Raw genomic sequence first — 21,123 nt, 5'->3', positions numbered from 1 at the left:
AAATGAAATATGAGTTGTCCATATAATTAGAACATTTAAATACCTTCTTTTTGGAGCAGATTTATCAATATTCAGACTTAGTTTCACACATAACATGACTTTGGTTTTTCCCAACCTGCCTTCAAAATGTTTTGTCATAGATACTGAGGTACTCCTCTCTGATTGGCTGACAGGTGTCGGTGCTGCCCACAGCAACAGAACCTGCCAAGCTAACTGTAAACTGACTTCACATAGTTTGAGTGATGGATAACGACGTGAATGCAGACTATTTCCTAGCGTTAATTGGTAAGTGGTCTTTCAATATTTATATTCATTACGTTATATATTTAAAGATGTATTGGTTATTATTGTTTTCGAGCAGCAAAATTGGCTAGTAACTTTGGCTAACGTTAACTTTAGTGACTTACTGGCTAACAGTAGAGTTACAACGTCACTGTTTCTCGGTACGATAACCGTCAATTTCCGTCCATTTTATGTTGGATAGAAACGGATATATACATTATGAAAGAAATGAAGGACATAGGCTAATATTTTTAAAAAGTTAGAAAAACATTTAACTAACTTGTTTATCAGACAGTGGGGTGAGAGTGTTCATGCTTCACCTATGAAATGAATCAAACTTCAGGGTAACATTATAGACAGTGATGGAGTGTTACTAAGTACATTTACTTCACAGGAGTAGTTCCATGTTCTGCTTCTTTATACTTCCACTCCACTACATTTTTGAGATTACATGCTACATCAGAGCAAAAGTAGCTCATTAGCATTTTTAAATTAAATTATTTTTTTTTATCAGCAATCAGATAAAATAAAACACACTGATTCCAATTGTCCTGAAAAATCCTGAATATGGTATCTGATAATTGGCCTGGCCAATAATCTGTCGAGCCATAGTGTATAGCCTACATTATATACATACAGTAGGCTACATGTGAATATATGTATAATTTACTTTTACTTGTACTTTTAGAAGAAGAATAATCTTTTTTTGTCAGATATCATACATTGTACAACATAGTGAAACTGGATCCCTGCATTTAACCCATCCCGAAATAGCAGCGGTCAGCCAACGTACAGCGTGAAGGACCAACCCCAGAGAATTGACCCAATGTACATGTTTTGATGTACTGGGGAAACCGGAGCACCCAAGGGGAAACCCATGCAAGCACAGGGAGAACATGGTAAATCCACACATACGGTAAAGGCCTGCCCCTGCCGAGATATCAACCCAGGACCTTATTGCTGTGAAGCAACCACTGCGATATATTAATATCAGACACTTTAAAACTTTTACTCAAGGACAATTTGTATGGGTGACTTTCACTGTCAAGTAATATTTTACCACAATGTCTTTACTTTTACAACACTGATTATAAACTTCTCATAAAGTGGGTATTAACTAACTGCAACTTTTTTCCTACTGACCCCAGGCCTCCGGTTAGCACACATGTGCTAACTTTAATTGGTCAGCTTTTGTTTGAAGGTCAAGCTGGAATCTGTTTCCGGGGGATTTTGTTAACTGCCTTGCTTTTTTTGGCCAGATTTAATCAAAACCATCATTCAGACAGTAATGACAAACACAGATCTGATGTGGGATGTCTGGAGTTGGACAGGACCAGTTTATATTGGACTGAAAGGCGACATTGCCATAAAAATGTCTGACATCATCTCAGACTGCCATGGGCAGAGAGCAACTAATTTTGACTGTGGATAATCAGGGCAAAACTGAATAGTAGGCAACTTGTGTAAATATAATGCATTTAGATGAAAGTGTACATCCTTGCTGTTTTATTTTCACTCAGGCTGCAACTTATCCACCTGCATGCTTTTCACTTAGAGTTGCAAATTATAGCGAGTGATGATACCAAATGCTCAAATACAGCAATTCATGTGTGTCTCTGAAGGTTGAAAGCTATGACTCCCCTGTGCTTATACGGAGACAGTGCTGAACAGTGCCCTCTAGACTGAGGGTGTGTCACTACCTCTCCCTGCCAAATAGCCCCTTGATTCCCTTGCATGGTTATCTGTGCAGAGACAAGCCCTGCTGCACTGTTGTGGGACATGACTCCTGTAAGACTGGAGCCAAAAGGCAACCATTTACAGGCAGCGACATTGTTAAAAGTACATCCTGTCAAGCATGTATTAGAAATCATTGACTTAAAATGCCTTTACAGGTGTGTTGGGACGGTTTATGGTGCAACAGAATCATTGAATACATCTTGTGCTCCATCCCACTCCGTGGCACAATGGCTGGCTTGCACTCACTGAGGGGGCGTGCGGGTGGGCGTTTGGAAGTGGCGCAACATCAAGTGCAAAAGCTGTAAATTTACACATGGGAACTTGCCATTCCCCACAGTGGATAAGACGCTTTTCTTACACTTAGTAATATCTCTCTGATGCCTCACCTGTTGGAGCTTGGCAGGTATTATGTAGAGAGACCAGGCAGAGCCAGAAAGTGTATCAAGGGGGTTGCTGGCAGCCCCTACTGTATGTGCTGGAATGTGCCAAGGCTTGCTTTCAGGGTGGGACACCATGACCTCAGGCAGTAGGATGGGTGGGTGCGTCTCGACTCACATAGAAAAGGAAAGCAGTATTGAGAGATGAGGCGGGTGAGAATTGACAAGAGTTACAACTCAGTTTCCCTCAAACCAAAACATTTGAGTGTCCGTAGAGGGAAACATTGGCTGGCATTCACTGCCAAACCACAGCATGGAAAGGCATGGGTTAATGATTTGTGTCATCTCTGATTGAGTTTATGACTTTGACAACTGTCCACTTTGGAGCGCAAAGAAATTTCCACTTTACTTTTTCATTCGCAGAGGGAGGAGGGAGAGGAGACGGAGGGGGAATGCTGTTTCTTTAAGAGAGAGGGAGAGAGAGTGAGTGAGAGAGAGAGAGAGAGAAAGGGAGGGACCTCTTTGCCCTCCAGAAACCAGGAAGGGAATTGAGTTGATCTGCTGCTGCTTGGTTAGCGCATACGGGGCTTTAAGCTGCACAACAGTGAGAGGGAGAGGAGGAGAGGAGAGGGCTGAGCTAACCCACAACAAGCTTCACCACGGCCATCGCAGGTGAGCTAAAAGGCACCCTGCCATCCCCTCGCTGTCCGCCCTGGGCCTGTCGACCAGAGGGGAGCAGGGCAGAGGAGGAGAGGAGAGAGGGAGGAATGAGGGAGGGGGACAGAAAGGAGAGCAGGGTGGGGGGGTTGGCCGGAGAGGAGAGGTGGGTCGCAGCAGTAGTCCCTTGTCAAGGTTCCTCTTTTTTTTAAAAATCCTCCTAAAGTACTTCCTCTGTACTGCTATTTATCTCTGGGGAATCTTGAGATAAAGTTTATAGGATGTGTTCAAGGCATTAACTTTTCAGGCAGGTGGAAGCACTTAGAGGAGGAGGTGGAGGAGGAGGAGGAGGAGGGGGAGGGGGGGCTCTCAAGAGAGGGTGGGGGGTACTGAACGAGGGGAAGGAGGAACCAAAAATAAATTCTATTGGACAAGGTGTAAGCAATAGCAGCAACTTTTCGGGACAGTCGCAATTGAAATGCTCAGTGCGGGGCAAGTTGTGTGCTGTGTGCGCAGGGCATGTTGTAGTGGCATTAGACTGTTTGGGATAGGAATAAGTCATAATTTAGGTCAGGAGTTTTTAAGTGTGTCTGAGATGTCACTTGAGTGTGAGCGGATGAAAGAATCCACCTATAATGTATGCTTACTGCTCTGACAGTTGGGGCTGAAATGATTTTTTTTTTTCATACGAAGCTCGGCCCTGTTTGATGGCTGGTCTGTACTTTAATACCTGGCAGCCTGCTAGCAACATACTGTAGTGTATAATTCAGCCCTGAGTGCTTACGTTAGAGCAGGCTTGGAGATAGAGGGGGTGGTAAGGGCAGAGAGAGCTGGGACTCGTAGTCCATGCCAGGGACTGTAGAGCAGGTTGAATTGGGTTTCAGAACTCTATATCCCAGAGTGCCTTGCCCTCGGCCATCCAGGAAAGGGAACAGCCGCCAGCCTATCCCGACGAGGAGGTGTGGTGAGTGAGCAGCTGTCAAGCCAATGAGAGCAGGGGATGCGGAGCCGAGTTGTGGGCTGAAAACAGAAGGGGGTGGGAAGGTGGGGTTGGTGGTGGTGGTTTGGGTGGGGGGGTAGGTGTCTGTTTGTGTGGGATCAGGCAAGGGCTTGCCTGTATGACTAGGGCCACTCGCAAGTTTCCTGTCTGGTAAAGCTCTAGCCCTGCCCAGAGACGGAGGCAGCAGAGCTGGCCGGCAGGCAGGGGAGGCAGACAGGGCCCGGGAAACATTTTCTGCCTATTTGGTAAGCACTCCAAAGACATCCACACACTCACACACACACACACACACACACACACACTCACACACTGTGTCTTTAGACTGACTGAGAGGAGTAGAGAGGCGAGCAGAGGAAGTAAATACCATAGCGTGTTGTGTGTGAAGGAGAGTGAGAGGGAGAGAGAGAGAGAGAGAGAGAGAGAGAGAGAGAGATGGGGCTTGATAGAGTTCAGAGTTCTTGACCCACTTGCAGATAAAGGAGGGAATGGCAAATAGGTCAGTGCTGAGTGTAAGGTGCTGCACAGAAATAGTTCTGGTGTCGTAAAGTTTTCATTCACGTCAGGCTAACTTTTTAACTATGGGCATGCAGCTCATTGTGCATCAGTGTTGTTTTTATCTTATTATGGCTCAATATTCTTTTAATGTGTTTGTCTACTGCTGTGATTAAATGGCAACGCTGCTATTATTAGTAGAGTGAAAAGATGAAGACAGTTGCACATCCTGCACTGCTGCTTCTTCTTCTTCAGTGGTGTTGAAGTATTTCCACAAAAACCACTGCATTAAATGTTTGCTAGACTGTGGCATAGCGACCGTGTTAGCTGACAAAGCACAGGTGGGGTGTTGTTGAGTAATTGTTTGTCTGAGAAACCTCAGTTGTGGCATCATCTCTTGCTGAAGGGGAGATTATGTGACACATCTTGTGACAACTGGATTTCGCTGCTTCAATGCAATTTTAAATTCAAACTTAAACTCTGGTAACTTTGTGCACTAGGCTGGAGAATTTGTGCACTTTCTGATCGATTGCAGTTTTTCTCAACTACTCACACCATGGTCAATCTCATGACATTTCTTCCCCCCCCCACCCCACCCCCACCCCATTCACCAGCATCTTGTCAAAAGCAGATTCTAATCTTGCTCGTCATGTCCCGCTTGCTTGTGGCTCGTGGTTTGAAGACTTCACAGGAACCCTGACTGCCTTGCTCGATAACCAGATGCATAGTTTTTGGCTTTGCATACTTGTTGAACCCGTTTTTTAAACGTGTGGGCACGGAGAGGGTACAAGAAGCGCAGTTCATGAAGACGCCCAATTGCTGGGAAAGTGTTTGGAATGCTTTTAAGAAGGCGGGCAGCAAACAAGGTTGATGAGATTTTTTTATTCAGTTCAATGTCAGAGACGAAATTAGTTACAGTTAATAGTGTCCTGATGCTACCCTCTGTGCCACTACTACTGAGAAAGGTAAAGTAAGTTCAAGTAAATTCCATCAAGAGGTTAATCTAGGACGCCATATGTGTTTGTGTGTGTGCTTGTGTGCATGCGTGTGTGTGTCTGTGTTACCAACAATAGACTCCAGGGGAATTGCAGGGGACTTCAGTGGCTGTGGGCAGGTCCAAGACACCACCCATCAATTTGGCGGTGAGGCTGAATACAGTTTGATATTCCTGTATGTTTGTGCCTACACCACTATGGCCTGAAACTAGCAGGTTCAGACAGACTGAGAAGACAGGTTGCGTGATGTCGCCGTGGCAGTTTGAGGCTTTATTTTAGAGTGAAATGTTGGCTGTATACAATGCACTACATGTAACATTCATTATGTTTGTTCAAAGTTTTTTTTATGTGGTCAGTTGATATATTGTGGCCCATATGGTGGAACCAAAATCAGATTTTTGTACCAAACAGCCTTATTTTTGTGCTACCTTTCCATCTCCATATGTTTGTTTGCACAAATTAAAACATTTGTATACAGTTTGAATACTTTCATCTGCCTCTTCCTTGGTGAATGCAGCCTCACTTCCCCCTAATGTTTGGTTCCCCTGGTCAGCTGCTCAGTATACCACAGCTTCCAGCCCAGCTAGGCAGACAGACAGACCCCTCTCTGTTGTTTTTCTGTTGTTGTGCTGAAGTCTAGGGGGAGTAAAGGGGCTTCTTCTGTTCTCTTCTGGGACATTTATTATGGAGAGGCCAACACAACCTGATCAAATTAGAGTTGGAGAGGAAGAGGCTGGGATGTTTTTTCAGGGTGGGGGCAAAGCTAGTCTTGAATTTTCACACTTTTTTGAGTAAGATGGTGTCTTTTTTTTTGGTGATTTAGGGTTTTCACATTTTCAATATACTGTGAAAAAATAAGCATAAAATAGTTGAAGGTGTCAGTATGTTGTACTGATATTAAACAATGTGGTATAGAGTTATAGCAGTACAGATGTAGCAGAACCTCCTTTTAATCAAGCAGAAAGGCCAACCGATCAGGAAGGGGATATGTGACCAATCTGACACTGTCTGCATGTTGATTTAGTGAATTGGTTTGGGATGGAACAGGGGAGAATATGGGTGGGTGCTATAAAAGACAGCGACATACAGGAGGGTGGGTGGGACCATGCTGCTTTGCCTCCTCAGCACTGGAAAGGGGAAGTGGGTGATGTGGTGGGCACTGTGCAGTGCAGAGTCTGAGACAGAGATGGAGCAATGATGAGATGAGAGCGACAGATGAGAGGAAGGGAGAGAGAGAGAGGGTCAGACAGTAGGGACAGAGAGCGAGCAAGCAGGGAGCTGGTCATCTGATAACAGAGCGGGTTCTGTTACACGCCTGCCACAGACTCACAGGAAGTCCTCTTTCCCTGTTGGGCTGCGCATGCACAAAGTGGCCCAGGGCACGTCGGGCCTGCGGACTGACCAACTGGTCAGCTTGAGTTCTGCTGGACGACACCGTGTTAGAGTGTAGTGCTGTTTCAGAAGCCATGTGTTAGATTTTGTTACACTTCCTGGTTGGCAGCATGGCAGTGTCAGAGCATGTTACTCAGTCTAAAAGGAACTCAGACCGTGGATGTGGTTTTGTTACAGTGCAGCTTGTGAAAGGCTACTGACCCAAGCCATGTATTGTAGTAGGAGTCATGACTTCACAATGAAATGTCCACCAACAGAATATTTTTAACTGGCATGAAAGTAAAGAGTGTTGTAGTTTTCATTTCATGAAGATATGATAATCTTAACAAAAAATAACATATGAAATGAGTGAATTAATTAGATAATAATGCTACACTGTTGTGTCACTGTATGGAGTGAACATATAAAATAGAAACGCCTGCACAATGCTCTACAAAAGTCATGCATGAAGTACTACCTCATTTAAAATGATCAGTTTTTGCTGAGAGTACTTCTTTAGTTGTGTGTGTGTGTTTTCTTAACACTGTTTTTGTTGCTGTACTTTATGGTGAAGTGGCATTAAACGAAATTATATTATTGTAATTATAATGGTTCTAATATTGTGTCTGCTTCATTTACATATGGAGGCAAGGCTCTGCAAGTTTATTTATACGACACCTTTTAGACACAAGGGAATTCAAAGTGCTTTACAGGGGCATAGAAATACAATAACAAATACGTTTAAAATTGCATTCAAAAGTCAATAAAACAAAAAGCAAAAAAGCCATAAAAAAATTTAAGAAATGGAGATTAAAATGCATGTAAAAGACAATAAAAAACAAAGCATATAAACGGTTACAGATTAAAAAGAAGTTATGAATCTAATTTATTGGAAAGCCACAGTAAACAGTAACTAACAGCAAATGTGAGAAAGATTTACTGTATATTGCAACACCCCAAACTACAGACTCAAAAACTACCATAGAATTTAAATTCTTACCATCTCGCTATTATTGTGTCAAAACTATTTAAAAAAATGTAAGTTTTACAAAAGTAGTAATTCACAGCTGTCATACTGGATTGAATTACAATGTCTGTGTTTTTGTCCTCTTTGTATTTGCTATGCTGTGGCTGTACAGTGGCTCTCACGGATACAAACAAGCAAAAAAGCAAAGTATCGTCAAATTTAGAACAGTGTGAGAGCTTATACACATTGTAAGCAGCAGCTACAGATTTCCTTTTTCGGGTCCTTTGCAATCTGGTAGCACATAATATACACCTTTATAAGGACATACTAAAACCCCTGCTAGCCACCTCCCTTTAAACTCTCCCCAACTTGTGGGTGGTGGTTACCTTTCCTCTTAATGAAGCAGGTTACACCAGGTAACTGAATGAGATCTGAGTTTATCATTGACATCTGAGCCGGATTCCTAGGCCACCATACGCTCAGGAGTTATGAGTGAGCTTGTGAGTTTAACGCCCTGCCTCGCCCACTACCTTTTCACTGGCTTTGTGTCTGTGTTTTGGCAGTGCTTCCTGGTTAGTTTCTAGTAAGAGCTGCCAGGCCTAGACCAGCCCTTGCAACTTCAGTTTTTATCAGTCACTTGCCCTCTTCCTGCTTCGCTCCCAATATGACCAATCAGGTTTCCTTCCACTACTGGCAGCAGTGAGTCACTTGGCTGTGGCGCTTGCTACAAATGTGCCATTCCTACGAACTGCAACCCCCTCCCCATTCCGATTATCTTCCATTATCTTGGTCCAACCTTGAATCCTCTTGACCTGACTGAAGTGATTCTCTTGCAGCAGGAAGGGCTGGGCAGAGTTGCTGCCATAGAAGACAGTTAAGGTAATCAGTGAAATGAGGACAAGGAGGAAAGAGAAATGGTAAAGAATTTGTTAAGGAAGTGTAGACCAGGGCAAAGGGCCAACCAAATTGTTCGACTTCTTCTTTAATCACCAGATTTTCAGATGTTTTCAGTCATTGCTTTGCTGCTGTATTTCTGTTGTACTCTAATATTAATGCAAACGCACTCAAATGCTTACGGTGGTTGAAATATATGAATTATTCTGACACCTTCTGAATGCTGAAAGTCTTCCCCGGAGTAAACTGATAGAATCTTGTAAAAGCAATAAGATAATAACACTTCACAAGGTGTTTGTTGTAAAATTAACAACTGCTCTGTATTCAGTATTAAATCAGTGGCCCATCTGTACTCTATTAACATTTATGGTTTAAGGGATCGATGATTATGTTATGTTTGCTCTGATTGCTTCTTTTAAAGTTGACTTGCTAAGTAGTTTTCAACTGTGCTTTATTTTTTATGAGCCAATCACTTTTTGAAAGTTTAAGAAACTACTTACTGAAAGTTAGAGAGGATATTTGCTTAATAATCAAAGTCAAAATAAAAAGTTCCCTAAAGTGAAATATTAAGTGCAGTGCCCACTGTAATAACTTTTGTTTTATAGTAATAATTGTTGCTGTGTCCTTTTATCAAGTTCAGTAAAACCTCAAAACACGTTGTTGTGTACTGCTCCCAAAATGTGCAAGTAAGCTGTTTATTTCCGTGTCTATCTAAGAAACATCTGAGGTTGCACAGGGTTAACAGTTTGTTCCTTTGTATTTAGGAATGAATGGTATGTGTCAGCCAAAGACAGAGATACTTTTAGAGTGGAAATTCTGCAGTCCGTCCCATAGATGATACATATCAGGCAAAATAAAAACCACTTTTACTTACTGCAACCACAGCCTTATGTCAATGTTATTGTCTTTGAATGACAAGCAAATTGGGTGTGACTGCCTTGGCGCAGATATTACACAAAAACATACAGCACAGTCAGCTGAACTGACAGTAAAACCGCTTTGCAGGAGACTGTGGTTGGTTGTTTCGTCCCTGAAGCCTAATTTTGATATCTGTCCTTGCTGTGTGTAGATGTTTGGGAAGGGGCAGAGGGACGTTACGAATGAGATGGAGGTGACGAGGGCGGGGATGGGATGGGTGGGACCTGTGTTAAAGCGGTTGTTTGACTTGCAAAGTAGGCCTGGGTTGCTCACGAACAGGGCATTGAAGAGCAGCCCTTCCCTGGAAGTGGAACACCAGGGACACGGACAGTTGCTGCGCTGCTTTGTGCTGGGCTGCAGGCCTTGTCACCCACAGGCATGAATTAGTGATAAGGAATGTTTCAAGCCATGAGGAGGTGTCAGGATCAGGTTTGTTGCACTGTGTTTCCTCTCTCTTAGTGCTCTTTCCAGGTTATCTGGGGACAGGTGGGCCCTGCATGCAGAGCAGTCCCTCCATGCTTAGTTGGCAATGAATCGAGCTTGTGCTAGCATGTGTGTGTGTGTGTGTGTGTGTGTGTGTGTGTGTGTGTGTGTGTGTGTGTTTTATCTCCTCTCAGCTCAGCGTCTTTACCCCACAAAGCCGTGACCCAGGGTCAGCTGTGTATGTATGGGGGATAACGTGCTACGCAAGCTTGCAGCAAAGCCAGGTCTAGTGCAGGTGCTGTGTGTTGGAGAAAAGCAGGTTGGCTTGAGTCTGGACGGGCTCACAGAGATCTATTTCCACCTGTGAAGGACGTGACCGGTAGCCATGTGGTCGCCCTTTCTCTTGCTCTTTCTTCCATCTCCATCTCCATCTCACTCTACTCTCTCCTCCTCCCTCCCTCCTTCCTGTGCCATCTCTCTTTGTCTTTGCCCTCCCCTCACTCAGCATATTCAGATGAGCAATTGGATGATAAAATTCACTCGTGTAATGTCTGACAGTTTCAACAGAGCTTTGTAAGAGAAATTGGCAGTGTTTGCAGAGGCTTTGTGGTCAGCTGCTTATCAAAACTGTATAAAGTACAGTAAGGAACAAAAAACCATTAGACGTTTTTACTAGTAATTAGCAAACCTGCACTCTTTATCTTATTTGGATGTACAAATTTGTACTTGAATGTTCTGTTTGTCATAATTGACCCATTTAGGACCCATCAGAGTCTGTATTTTATTTGAACAAATGCATGCTCTCCTTTTGTCTTTTTTAAAGGCTTTACCTAACTCTGACCTGTAGGCAGACTGACAAGTTGCCAGATCTGAAGGTGTGGAGTCTCATAGGCGTTTCTTTGTAAATGGAAGAAGAAGGGAGAACCGCACAGCAGAGAAATTAAAAGGTGAACGCAGGTAGAAATGAGGAGAGGCAGCCAGGTTAGGCAGGTTTGGTAGTGGGGTGTAGCGAACAAACATACCAGGAGGGCTGATCTAAAGGAATGTCATTTGAATGCCTCGCTCTTGTAGCGAGCAACACACTCAATGCATCCTCTAAACCCCCCCCTCCGACCTCACCCCCTGCTGGGTCTCCCTGGCAGATGGAGAAGAGGGGGAGGAGGGTTGAAGGGGGGTGGATGCCCTATATGTGTGTTTATGTGCGTGTGTTTTTCGTGCGTTATTGATGTCTCGGTGATGTTACAGTATTCGCTTGTGTGAGTGTGTTAATAGAGAAATCGAGGATGGCTTGTTCTGCTGAAACCCCCCTCCCACTGCGCAGGCTTCAGTCGATCATTTTAATCTCCCCCCCACACGTGAGCAAGGGGACAGCCTTTCCTGAAACTTGGCACACAGTACAGGGTGGGGTAACCAGCTCAGACCGGATTGACAACCTCCCTTTTTAATACTGTTCCCTCGCAGCTTGTTGCGTGTCCTCTTCCTCCTCCTGTGGAGTTTTTCCACAGGGTCTACTCTGGCAGCCCCCCCGCCTCCCTCCCCCCTTTTCCTCCACCTCCCTCGCTCTCCTCCCCAGCTCTCGACTGACACCGAGTGCACAAGCTGCACAGCCCAGCTCCCAGCATGCACTCTGATCCCCACTGCCCTCTGCCTATCTGTCCTCCACGACCTCTTACTTAGTTTCTTGCACGAGTGCATGCACACACACACATACCCATAGATGTGAGCATGTATACAAGGAAACAGGCACCCAGCCACCTGCACACACGTACATTATACTGTACATAAACATCCTAACTGAGTCATTTCCCACGCTCATGGTCTTTTTGCAGGGAAAATACATTCAAAATGGTTGAGAGCCCCTGTTTATACAGTGCTATCAGAAACTAATTTATTACACCTTGTCATGCTGCTGTTGTTTGGTTTTATGCTTGTGGTAAACCTGTAAATACACCTGTTGTGCCAGGAGATTTGCTTTAAAAACAGTGCTGCACATCACTGTGGTGTCAGTCTTTGGTTTCTTTGAGGTTACTTGAGACAAAGGTTGCACAAAATGACAGTACAGTAACCATGTCAGAAAAAAACAGTTTCATAGTGTTACATAATAAGAATCATTATTATTATTATTATTATTATTATTATTATTATTATTATTATTATTATTATTATTGTTGTTGTTGTTGTTATTATCAGTCTCAATGACCCGCAACATAATGAAAACAAGGTTTTTTTTGGTTGAACAAACACTTTATTTCAATTTCCCAAAATTGACGGACATGAAACTAGATATAAACTTGAAATATATATTTATCTGATAACACTTAAAAGGTAAAATTCAATACCCTAGATAATCAAATGTACACAGCATTATAATCTTCAACTTTTATACCACAGAATACCTTAAAACACTACATCGCTGGGACACTCTCAAGGCTCTTGAGTCTAGTGCAAAAGACTAATGTGTTTGAAATGGCTACTTCTGCTACTAGATTTTTTGGAGCTCCTTATGTGCCAAATGTAAAGCATTAACTGTAGTTTCAGGTCCGGCACTCATAGAGCACAAAATGAATGAATGACTTTAATTTGTAGTTTTTTGATACGTGAGAAACATCATGCTGAAGGGTTTTGATATGGATTTCCTGGGTATAAAAACAAGAATTTACATGAAACTATCAATGTGTTTGGTGTGAAAAATCAGCAGGGAAATTTGTCATTGCCAAGATGTTAATGAATAAAGATGACTTGTAAGAGTGAATCACTTTAGATTGACAGAAACTGAAAAAGTCAGCACACAGTTCACTGTAATGAAGGTCAGAAGAATATAGTGTATGGGACAGAGAATAATATTACAAACACAGTTACCAGTTATCATAATTTATCAACCACCTATCTACTGTATACTGTTATAAAGCAGTTTCAGCTTGTTATAGTCATTGTAGTTCTCTTTAGCTATGTTTCCATCAGTGCATTTTTATGCATGTTTAATGATTGCATTAGAAAAGGTTGATGGAAATGGCAGAATTCGACAAAACGTGGAAATTGGATAGAAACATTTTTTTCCAAATAAGTTCTGACATTTAACTCACATCATCCTCTTGGAGGTTAATTGGCGGTTGGCAAACAACTGGCTTCAATCATGGTACAATCAATACCCCTCTCCCTTTATCCACATAAAGAATGTTATAAACTGATCTATTATTTTCCTCTCTGTCTTTCTTCTCCATCCCATCCCGCTATCCAACTCTCTATCCTCAGACAGGCAGACGGACAGACGGCAGGACGGATACACGGGTGGGGGCTGTGCTAGGCGGCTCGGCGGCAGGCTGGTGGAAGATGTCGTCAGGAGCCGGTGGGAGGGGAGGAAGGCGGCTCAGGGGGACAGCAAGCAGCGGTGGTGGAGGAGGGAGAGGAGGGGCAGGAGAGGCAGAGGAAGGCCCCGTGGGGATCCCTTTCCCTGAGCACAGCGCAGACATCCTCGGCAGCCTGAACAAGCAGCGGCTCAGCGGCCTGCTGTGCGACGTGCTCCTGGTTACCCAGGAGCGGGATTTCCCAGCTCACCGCTCCGTCCTGGCGTCCTGCAGCTCCTATTTCCACAAGCTCTTCACATCAGGGGCCGCCGCCGACCAACAGAACATCTACAACATCGACTTTGTGGCGGCGGAGGCTCTGGGAGCATTGCTGGACTTTGCCTACACAGCCACATTGACAGTCAGTCACAGCAGTGTGGCTGACATCCTTGCCGCTGCACGCCTCCTGGAAATCCCACCTGTCCAGGACGTCTGTACACACCTGCTGGACACCAAAGTGCTCTCCCCGCCGGTACAAAACCATTATAGAACTAGAAGTTTAAGCTTTGAGATGAGATTTGATCTGCTCTGCCTTAATGAGTGAGTTGCACTATAAGCAACCCATTGTAAGTGTTGAATGGACATTTCGCACAGCACATCTAAGATACAGTACAGTTCATGCTGAGTTGATGTGTTGTAGAAATAAAAAAATAACTAATTCAAAATCTAGTTCTCACAGGGGGCGAGGTGTATGGTAATGATACCATTCCCTTCATTAAATAGTCTGCATAGTCAGGCTTACATCATGGCCTTTATCAGTCTCTCTCACTATGCCAAACACACGCCCACAGCCGTGGGGTTAGTTCAACACTTACTCATTCTGAGCCAATAGCGTGTGTGGCAGGACAGCATGCTCTTTCCCAGACTACAGACCCAGCATATCACAGCTACACTTCAACACGATCAAGCGTAGCTGTGATATGCTGTGTCTGAATACATAATGCTCTACATCATGTGATAATCACAGCTACACTTCACTGGGATGATCACATCATGCTGGGCATGTCAAAGAGCTTCATTGGCTCCTGGGTTTTTGATTTCTGAGGGTCCTAACCTGTGACATTGCAGTATTTGGCAAATGCAAGTTTTTTTTTCTCTTCACAACTCATAAAGACTTCAACACTTAAACTTTTAAAGACATTCGGAAGATACAAAGACATATCAAAAACGTAAATGGGGTTCTGTGCTGCTTTATTGTCATTCATACCCCCACCAGTTAGCAATGTGTTTCGGCAATTAGTTTTTATTTCCTCATTGCACATGCATGTGCTCACGGGCATGCTGAGCCTCTGGGTGCACATCCAGGATACCCATATAGCGATCTGCCCTTGCTGATAGGCCTTGCAGTTGTAGATTCAGGACTTCCAAGTCAGAATTCACCTGAGCTGGTGTACTTTATAGAATTTGACTTTTATAAGGTAGTTTTCTCTTTTCTCTTTTTTGCTGCTGTACTTCTGTCTCTCTTTCTCTCCCCTCTTTCTCTTTTTTTGTGAAAAATTGACTGACCTTAAATTTCTCCTTCACTCACTCTCTTTGTTCCCCCGTCATGTTTCACTAGGCGGGCAGTGAGCGAAGAGATGAAGATGAAGACGAGGAGGGGAAGGGCAGAGGAGGCAGGGAGCAGGGGAACGGGGTGCGGGCCCGGGAGTACCTGGAGTACTTCCAGAGAGGGGCGCACTGGAGCAGCAGCTGCAGCACGCCAGAGCTCAGGGACCTGCCCACACACCTGCACTTTAACCACGGAAATGGAGGCACTCCCAGCAACGGGGCTCCTGCTGGCCCCGGTGAGTACTACTCCCCCCTGGCCCTCGCCTTGGCCCAGGCCCCAACACAAGAGCAAGAGGAAGAAGACGAGGATGAAGAGGAAGACGAGGATGGGGAGGCGGTGCAAGGGAACGGAGCAAGCCTGGGGTCATCTTACTTCCCTCCATCCCAAAATGGGCACTTCTACCTCCCCCCTGAGTCTAGGCTGGGGCAGGAGCCAGAGGTGGAGGATGGAGGTAGGGAGGCATTGGCGAGGGATAGGGGTTCTGCCAGTGCCCTGCTGCAGCAGATGATGGACTCCATCGAGAGGCAGAAGGAGCGTGCAACAACCGGGGAGGAACAGGGAGATGGGGACGATCCCGACATGGAATTTTACTTGAATTATTTTAACAGCTCGCAGCATGAGGATACAGCCTCTGCTGCTGTGACACAGGGAGTGCCGCCGCTCTGGCTATCACGGGGCAGAACAGGCCAAGAGAGAGTGGGAGGAGGAGGAGAGAGGGGGATTGGAGAGAGAGGCAGTGGGGGTGGAGTAGGAGGAGGTGGAGGGGAGAGGAAGATGCGCTCTAAGGCCTTCCAGAAATGCCCCATATGCTCCAAGGTCATTCAAGGAGCAGGCAAGCTACCCCGCCACATCCGAACGCACACAGGAGAGAAACCCTATGAATGCGCCATCTGCAAAGTGCGCTTTACCAGGTAAGCCCAATTAATGAAGTGACTACCCCATGTCACATGTACTAATAGTCTTGGACTTGGCACTGTAGACAAACAGCCCAGCAGTGGGAAACACCATAAAGCCAAGAGGTGGAGTATTAGCACTAACCAACTTAGCTTTGCATTAAGATGGCAGCTCAGTTTGTGAATCTAAATGTTTACCTTCCCTGATCACGACTGACTAAGTATCCCCAGCCAAGTCACATTGTAGCCAAATGCTAAGCAAAATGGCATGTAGAATATTCCAGCTCTGAGAGAGGGGGTCAGGTGGTTATAAAGGTCTGGTTTATTGTGACAACCTTCATAGCAAAGTCCTGGAATTTTAACATAGGGGTCCTATAAAAGTAGGCTGCGCCAGTAGTCTTCGTAGGCAGTGTTATCTAGTAGAGGGCTGCTATAAAGTGCTGTGTTCTGATACAGAGGGGGATTACAGGCCCTGGGTGGTGCTCTGTGTGCTCCAATGCAGTAATTTGAACTTTTGATCTCTGGTTATGTTGATTATTGCCCACGGCAGAGTAGTTACACCATCACCCCTCCTCTCTCTGTGTCACTCCTTTACCTCTCTAATGAAATCTGCCATGTGCCGCTCAGATAAATGTAGCTGGTCTACAGCGAGGGACTTGAGTGCACATGGTTTCCCTGTATTTAGGAGTCCTGCCTTTTCCTTGAAATCATTCCTTTAATTAATTAATCAGTGGACTTGTGCTGGAAATAGATGCAGTAGACTAGAAATACCCAGAACCTCTGCTGGCATGGCAGGTAGGGAAGACCAATCTGAATTTGCCTTCTAGCTAAATTCGACCGGCAGTGGGAAGGGGTATTGTAATCTTAATCCTGTTTGATCAGGGTTAAGAGTGTGCCTCGCACGGTAATAAATCACTCTGTCCTTTAAATAATTCACCTCTGTCAGTGTGCCACTTTGTTCCAAGACTTCGGCCTGTGTGTGTGTGTGTGTGTGTGTGTGTTTCTTTTCACCTATGTAAAAGTGTCTTTGTTAATTTTTCTATTTGAGGTACAGTTCATACAGACCTATAAGGGTTGCAGTGGGTTTATTTGTTTGTTTGTATGACAGCTAATCCACTTACATGGCATGTGTGTGCGTGCTTGTGTGTATGTGTTCAAATTGTCTTAACTACGCTTGTTTGTTTAGGAGCCCTCTGCCCTCGGTGCAGTAGGGTTAGACGATTAAAGAGCTCGGGAGCTTGAGAGATAGTAAGGGCTAAAGGGGGGAGGGAGGGACAGGAGTCAGATGAAGGCCAAGGCAGCCTGATAAAGTTTATTGGGCGGTACATCATCACAAAGTAAAAAATGTCCCAGAATCTATTGAGATGAGATTTGAAATGTCATAGTCTGGTTTTGTTTTAAACAGAGTCTAATCGTCACAGAACTCTGAAATCATTGGAAAGTATCATATCAGCTTTAATTTGCTTAAAAGTAGCACCTACCCACAAAATTCAATTAAATTACAGCTCGTGGGGATAGAACTCGGCTGCAAATCTGATGACGTTTTACAGTCTCATCTTTAATTCAGTACAACTCAACGATAAAGTCAAGTTTTCAAAATGATTTTGGATTTGCAGAGGACATTTAAGTCCAAATTTTCTATTCGCACAATGCATGCATTTTTTAGATCTGCCAATTTTCACGGTGTCGTCCTCAAAGAAAAGTTACCAGAAATCATAAAAATGCAGACTGACACAGTGAACATTGAGCTCTCTCGTCAGCCCACAGTTGTGCTCTTGTGTGCAATTACACAGATAAAGATGTAAAGTTTATGGCTTCTCCTCAGTTGGCCCAACTGCCCTCACAGAATAATCGCGTTGGAAGAGATCCAAAAGATGACTGTTTAATAGGAAATAAAACCATCCAAAGCATATTAAGCTGGCCACTGTAAATGTGAGACTTAATAATATATTTTAAGTTAATTATGTATTGGTACATGATGGTACATAGCCTGATTAGCAACAGAGACTGAAAAGAAAAGCTGAATGTTGCTGTGTGTGTAAAGCTGGATGAGTGTATTGTATGGATGTGAGCTGAACCTCTTGTGCATTTAAATTTTTTGTCTGTTTTCTGACGTGATCTTGTCTATTCTTCTCCCTCACAGGCAGGACAAGCTCAAGGTTCATATGCGGAAGCATACAGGAGAGAAGCCTTACCTGTGTACGCAATGTGGTGCTGCCTTTGCTCACAACTACGACCTGAAGAACCACATGCGCGTACACACCGGCCTGCGCCCCTATCAGTGCTCAAGCTGCTTTAAGACTTTCGTGCGCTCGGATCACCTGCACCGCCACCTCAAGAAGGATGGCTGCAACGGCATCCCCTCTCGTCGAGGCCGAAAGCCTCGGGTGCGAGAGCCAGGGCTCCTTGATGCCCCCCTGGGCATGCTGAGCCCGGGCTCCGACACAGGCCCTGGGCCTCGTACCATCAGGGGACGGCGGCGCTCGGAGGCCTCCTCAGCGGCAGAGGTGGATGGGGCTGCAGGAGCCCATGCACACAGTCCTCAGCTGCAGGAGTTGGCAGGGGAGACAGAGCCCTGAGACTGCAGGGGCGACAAGGACACTGCTGGACACCATAGTCACTCTGCACCGCCTGTGAGACAGGCCAGTGAACAGAGGAGAAAAAAACATGCAAAGGCAAACTTTAAAATAAACAAAACAACTAACTATTCCTCTATAAACCAAATCAGGGTGTCACAAAAATCTAATCTTTATATTTCTTTTTCCTTTTACTCTAGGAAATGGAGTAGACTTGCAAGCACTTAAGTCGGTTTATCTGTTAAAGAGCAAAGAACGCTTCAAATCATGCACCCATGACGTCCACTTTCTGGGCCATTTCTTTCTTTATAATATTAAGGGTTTTATACATTGGCAAATGTATGATAGATACAAAGAAACTCTGAGCAACTATGCAGTTGATTTAGATTTTTATTTGTTTTGTCCTCACAGCCTTTGAGCTCTAAGCAAGGTGTCTATCAAGCACCTTCTGGCTGCTGTACGGGTGAAGCGGGGACAAATCCTCCCAGTGAAAACAAGTCTTTTTCTATTCTTTTGCAGGTCTGAAATGTACAGTTACCATAGAAACAACATTGCCACAATATGGCATATGCAAGGAAAAGTCACCACAATTTTGATGCAAGTTTTTTTCTCTCTAAATGTTCCAGAAAGAATCAGGCAAGGGTTTGATTGAAGTGTTGCTTTCTCTATAAAAATGCATTTTAAGAATCTATGGTTTATTGAAAAACAAATTGATGTTGAGTCAAATCCACTTTAATGGGGGCTCGTCAATTGCAGGACTAGGGAATATGAGGGGTGGAGGGTTTGTGTTTTTAAAGCACTACCATCGTCAATGTATCTGTTGGCTCGACTACGTTGCCTCTTATCCCTCACAACCCTGCAATTTCAGCATTTCTGTTTTCACATTTGATTTTGTCTTAATTTTTATTTTGGTCGTTCCTTTTTGTTGACTGCTTCGGGTACTTGACACTTTATAATTGTATACATGTATATACAGCAGGTGGTGACATGACATTGATCCCCTCTTAATGCTGAGGTGTACTTATCGGGTTTTTCCTCTTAGGCTTGATGTCATATTTCTCACAGAGTGAAGCTTGCGGGTGAACGAAACAAACTGTATGAATGTTTGACGAAAAAGAAAAAAAAAAACACATCGAGTCACCCATTTGTCCTAATCTTAACACTTGACATGTATAGTTCCTGCCCAAAGGATGAGGAGGTCGAATGAATGAATGTGCTTAACTTTGTGCAGTTTTTTCGGAATCTGTCCTTGTGTGACAAGGCGCGGGTAGCATTTAACCAACCGCAGGTTAAAGGAATGGCAGGGAGCCCGAGTGAGAGAGTGACAAAGAGTACGACGAAGAGATAGATGAGCACCTTTTTTTCTACGTTTGCACAGCTTTTACTAAAGATATCCAACAGATCGAGAGAGAGAAGTATATTTAAAGGAAGTGGGCTGGTGTTGGGGAGGGAGTGAGAGGTGGTTTATGTATCATGCTTATTCCAATCTTTTTTGCCCTGGGGACCACACAACCGTGAGGCAACCTGTATGATGAAGAGAGCAATAAATACCTGTCCAAGTTGGGAGGCCAAATAGGAGCGCAGCTGCAGCTGGTCGATGGGGGAGGGGAACAGAGGGGAATGGGAGGGGGATCTCACAATGTCTGTTGCATTCCAAAAAATAATCTCCCCCAGCTCAGCCACGTTTCCAGGCAGGAGGGGATCAAATCAGGCCTTTTTCTCTCCCTCTCTCTCCCTCTGTAGTCCTCTAATGCCCCCGAACCAGCCTGGAGGGGATATTATTATATTAGAGCCTGGTGTTACTGTGGGTAGGACGCCTGGTGCTGGCAGTTTAGTGTGCGAGTGTGTTTGCATGTACGTGTGTTTTTGTGTACATGTGTGTGCGTGGCAGCCGGGGTCGCTCTGGCCACATCATCACTGTGTGAGTCAGCCACAGCCTGTTCAAACATGCACCCTGAGCTGCCAGCCCCAGTGCACTTTCTCTGTCTCTCTCACACACACACATACTCACACTCATACTCACTGGGTCCAGGTATCCTGTAGAGAAGGGGAAAACACCAGAGCTGACATATGTGTTTGGATATTGTCAGTGACTCCATACATCTGGATTTCTTAGTCTTAAAATATTCACGTTGCGTTCTTCTACTCCAAATCCAATGTTATTTTCCAAACTAGCACGTTGAGCCTTTGAGTCAAGAGAACAGAACATGCGTGTGATTTAGAGTCCCCCCCACCCCCATCCCGACCCTATAATTCCTGCAGTAGTGCTGTAGTTCAACTATCAGTCCTTTGCACCTTAATTGGAAAGAGGCAGTTTATGAATGCACTTTGTTACTGAGGTGGGCACTTTTGTCAACAAAACGGGTACTTTGAAACAAACCAGTTGCAAATGAGATCATTCCTTTCGTCTGTTCATTGTGGTGAAGTCCAGCTTCTTCACTGGTTTTGTTCAGGTTTTGACGACAAGCTGCCAAAAAAAAGAGAAACATACGAGTTCAGATCTCTAAAAGAGATGCCGGGTGGATTCGGATATAATCACCTTGGGTTTTGTGACCCAAGACTAAATTAATCCATGTAACTGATTGCACTTGAAGTTAGTTGTTAAAAGAAATTTAGCGAGTTGTCTTTATGTCTTAATGTAAAGGAAG

At 44.4% G+C, this 21,123-nt stretch overlaps 1 protein-coding gene across 1 annotated transcript; it reads left to right on the top strand.

The window, feature by feature from the left end:
* Positions 1 to 3,899: 3,899 nt before the first annotated feature.
* Positions 3,900 to 20,075, top strand: zbtb7a (zinc finger and BTB domain containing 7a). The gene is made up of 5 exons (XM_073476425.1): positions 3,900 to 4,017; positions 4,180 to 4,298; positions 13,366 to 13,929; positions 15,016 to 15,917; positions 18,043 to 20,075. Exons 1-5 carry the CDS (start codon positions 3,900 to 3,902, stop codon positions 18,476 to 18,478), a joined length of 2,139 nt encoding a protein of 712 aa, XP_073332526.1. The 3' UTR covers positions 18,479 to 20,075.
* The last annotated feature ends 1,048 nt before the right edge of the window (positions 20,076 to 21,123 follow it).

The sequence above is a fragment of the Pagrus major genome, chromosome 11, assembly GCF_040436345.1.
Source record: "Pagrus major chromosome 11, Pma_NU_1.0".
In the NCBI taxonomy this organism is placed as follows: Eukaryota; Metazoa; Chordata; class Actinopteri; order Spariformes; family Sparidae; genus Pagrus; species Pagrus major.
Note: the sequence above shows the minus strand (reverse complement) of the source record. Positions and strands in the feature narration are given on the sequence as shown.